The sequence below is a fragment of the Microtus ochrogaster genome, chromosome 22, assembly GCF_000317375.1.
Source record: "Microtus ochrogaster isolate Prairie Vole_2 chromosome 22, MicOch1.0, whole genome shotgun sequence".
In the NCBI taxonomy this organism is placed as follows: domain Eukaryota; kingdom Metazoa; phylum Chordata; class Mammalia; order Rodentia; family Cricetidae; genus Microtus; species Microtus ochrogaster.
In genome coordinates, this window is record NC_022023.1 from 2,435,012 (window position 1) to 2,437,262 (window position 2,251).

At 48.2% G+C, this 2,251-nt stretch overlaps 1 protein-coding gene across 1 annotated transcript in view; it reads left to right on the forward strand.

Moving 5' to 3' along the window:
• Positions 1–781, forward strand: part of Aqp11 (aquaporin 11) — a 12,681-nt gene extending 11,900 nt beyond the window's left edge. Inside the window, exon 3 of the mRNA XM_005357544.2 lies at positions 470–781. Coding sequence (XP_005357601.1) covers positions 470–549 — 80 coding nt within the window. The 3' untranslated portion in view covers positions 550–781. The remainder of the gene's footprint in view (positions 1–469) is intronic.
• Positions 782–2,251: the final 1,470 nt, after the last annotated feature.

The window sequence follows — 2,251 nt, forward strand, 5'->3', positions numbered from 1 at the left end:
TGAATATCCAAGGGAGGCTCACATACACAGCCAGACACTCTGGGTGAATACCCCAAGGGAGGCTCACATACACACCCAGACACTCTGGGTGAATACCCCAAGGGAGCTATCCAGGTATTTCCTCCCTTGGAGTCTCACCTACTCTCCAGAGATTTTTCTTTTCTTTAATCTATGTTTGCTCTACTTTAAAACAACAAAAACATCAAAATGTGAGCTCCTGCCTCCCGAGCCACCTTTGAGGCGTGGAGAAAACCCAGCCACTTGGCGGGGGAACAAAGGACTTAAGCGCAGGGTTTCTCACCGGCCTGCAGCGAAGCGGAAGTAGAGCGGGTACCACGGCTTCAGTGCCGTAACCCCCAGTGCGCACCGTTGTTGCCGGACAGAGAAGCACAGAAACGCGAGCACAATCTTAATTTGTTCCCACACAGCCATGACCGCTTCCCTACAGACTTTGGGTTTTGTCTTCCAGGTGTGCTGCTGATGATCCTGACGTTCAGCTTTTTCCTTCCGTGGCTGCACAACAACCAAACGACGAACAAAAAGGAGTAACGACGCCCAAAGACTCAGAGACTCAGTCACCAGACAGTCAGGGGGTCTGACCCATGTGACCCCCTCTCAAACTCTGGCCGCACTGGACTTGCCGCTGTCTCAATGTCCTCTGTGGACGGCGTCTTAATGTTTTCACGACCTGCACTTAAAATTACTGTGAAAACGAGGTAGCCTGTCTTCCCAACTAAGACCTGTCCTTCTGAGTGATGTATTAAATGCTGCTAGAAAAGGCTCATTCATTAATCCTCTATAAATCCCCGGTGATTACTCACCGTGATAAAAAGCCAAGTGAATACAAAGTTAAGTGGGGGAGGACCAAAGAAATTCTGTACTGTCCCTCTGAATGACCTGGGCCCTAAGCTCAAGCGTCACACTCGGGGAGCGAGAGGAGGTGCTTTTCGGCCACATCTCAGTGACACCATCAGTGATGGCATCTCTTAAAAGAGTTGGTTTGACAGAGGGTCTCACTTGTGGCCTGGCTGCCCTGCAGCTTCTGTCTGGACCAGGCTGGCCTCAAACGTGCAGTGATCCTTTCGCCTCTGCCTCCCAAAGGAGATTACAGAGGTGTGCCGTCACAAACACGGTTTGTTTTATTTTTGTTTGGGGATGTGGGCTCACGTGATGTAGCTCAGGTTGGCCTTGAACTCACCATCCCCTTGAGTGCTGGGATTATAGATTTATACTACCGCAACTGCCTCAGGTTTCCTAGCTTTTAAATATAGTCTAAGCCTGAAACTGTTTCTCTTAAGTAGACGGTTTCAGCCAATTGTCTTAATAGGATGTTGTAAAACACCCCACAGCCAGGATTTGATCTCTTCACTTCCCAATAGCACTTGACAGCTCCCTGGAGATGCAGGTGGGTTCTTGCTCTGTGGCTTTATTTCTGTAATGACGCACTGGCATGCTCAAATGACATTCCAACGACAAACCGTGGGAACGAGTTGTTCACCTCGTTTACACGCTCAGAAGCTAAGCCTAGAGGTGTGCTTTGTGCCCCCACCCTACGGCGAGGCAAATGTAACTCTATATGAACTTCTCAGCAACAAAAACTTCTTCCAGCCCGCAGAGACTGCAGGAAAAGGTTCTCAATATTAAATTTTTATGAAATTTAGAAACTATTTTCCTTTCTTCTTTTTGTGTATGTACATGAGTGCATGTATGTGTATGCACATGTATGTGCAGGTGCCCCAGGACGCCAGAACAGGATCTCCTGGAGCTGGAGTTACCTCTGGAAGAACAACCAGTGCTCTTAACCTGAGCCATCTCTCCAGCCCCAGCAAGTGCTCTTAACTGATGAGCCGTCTCTTCAGGCCTTTAGCGTTTCTTCATTGAAAGCCTTATTATGAAGTCCAAATTTTTTCTAATTTAAATTTCTATCTCATTATTTTGTGTGTAACATGTGTCAGTACACGCTATGGCACGTGTTCGGAGAGCGGAACCCATCTTCACGATCTCCATGGATCTCCACTTCCATGTACTTCAGCTTCCTTCCATCTTCCCTGAGATCCTGGTGATGGAACCCAGGTCGCTAGGTCTGGGCTGTGATGCCTTTACCCCGCCGGGTCATCTTGCTGGCCTTGAAATCTAATTACAAAGATTCCAGGCCAGACAAGCCACACAAATTCCTTGACCACTACCGGTTTTATGGTGTGTGTGTGTGTGTGTGTGTGTGTGTGTGTGTGTGTGTGTGTGTGTGTGTGTG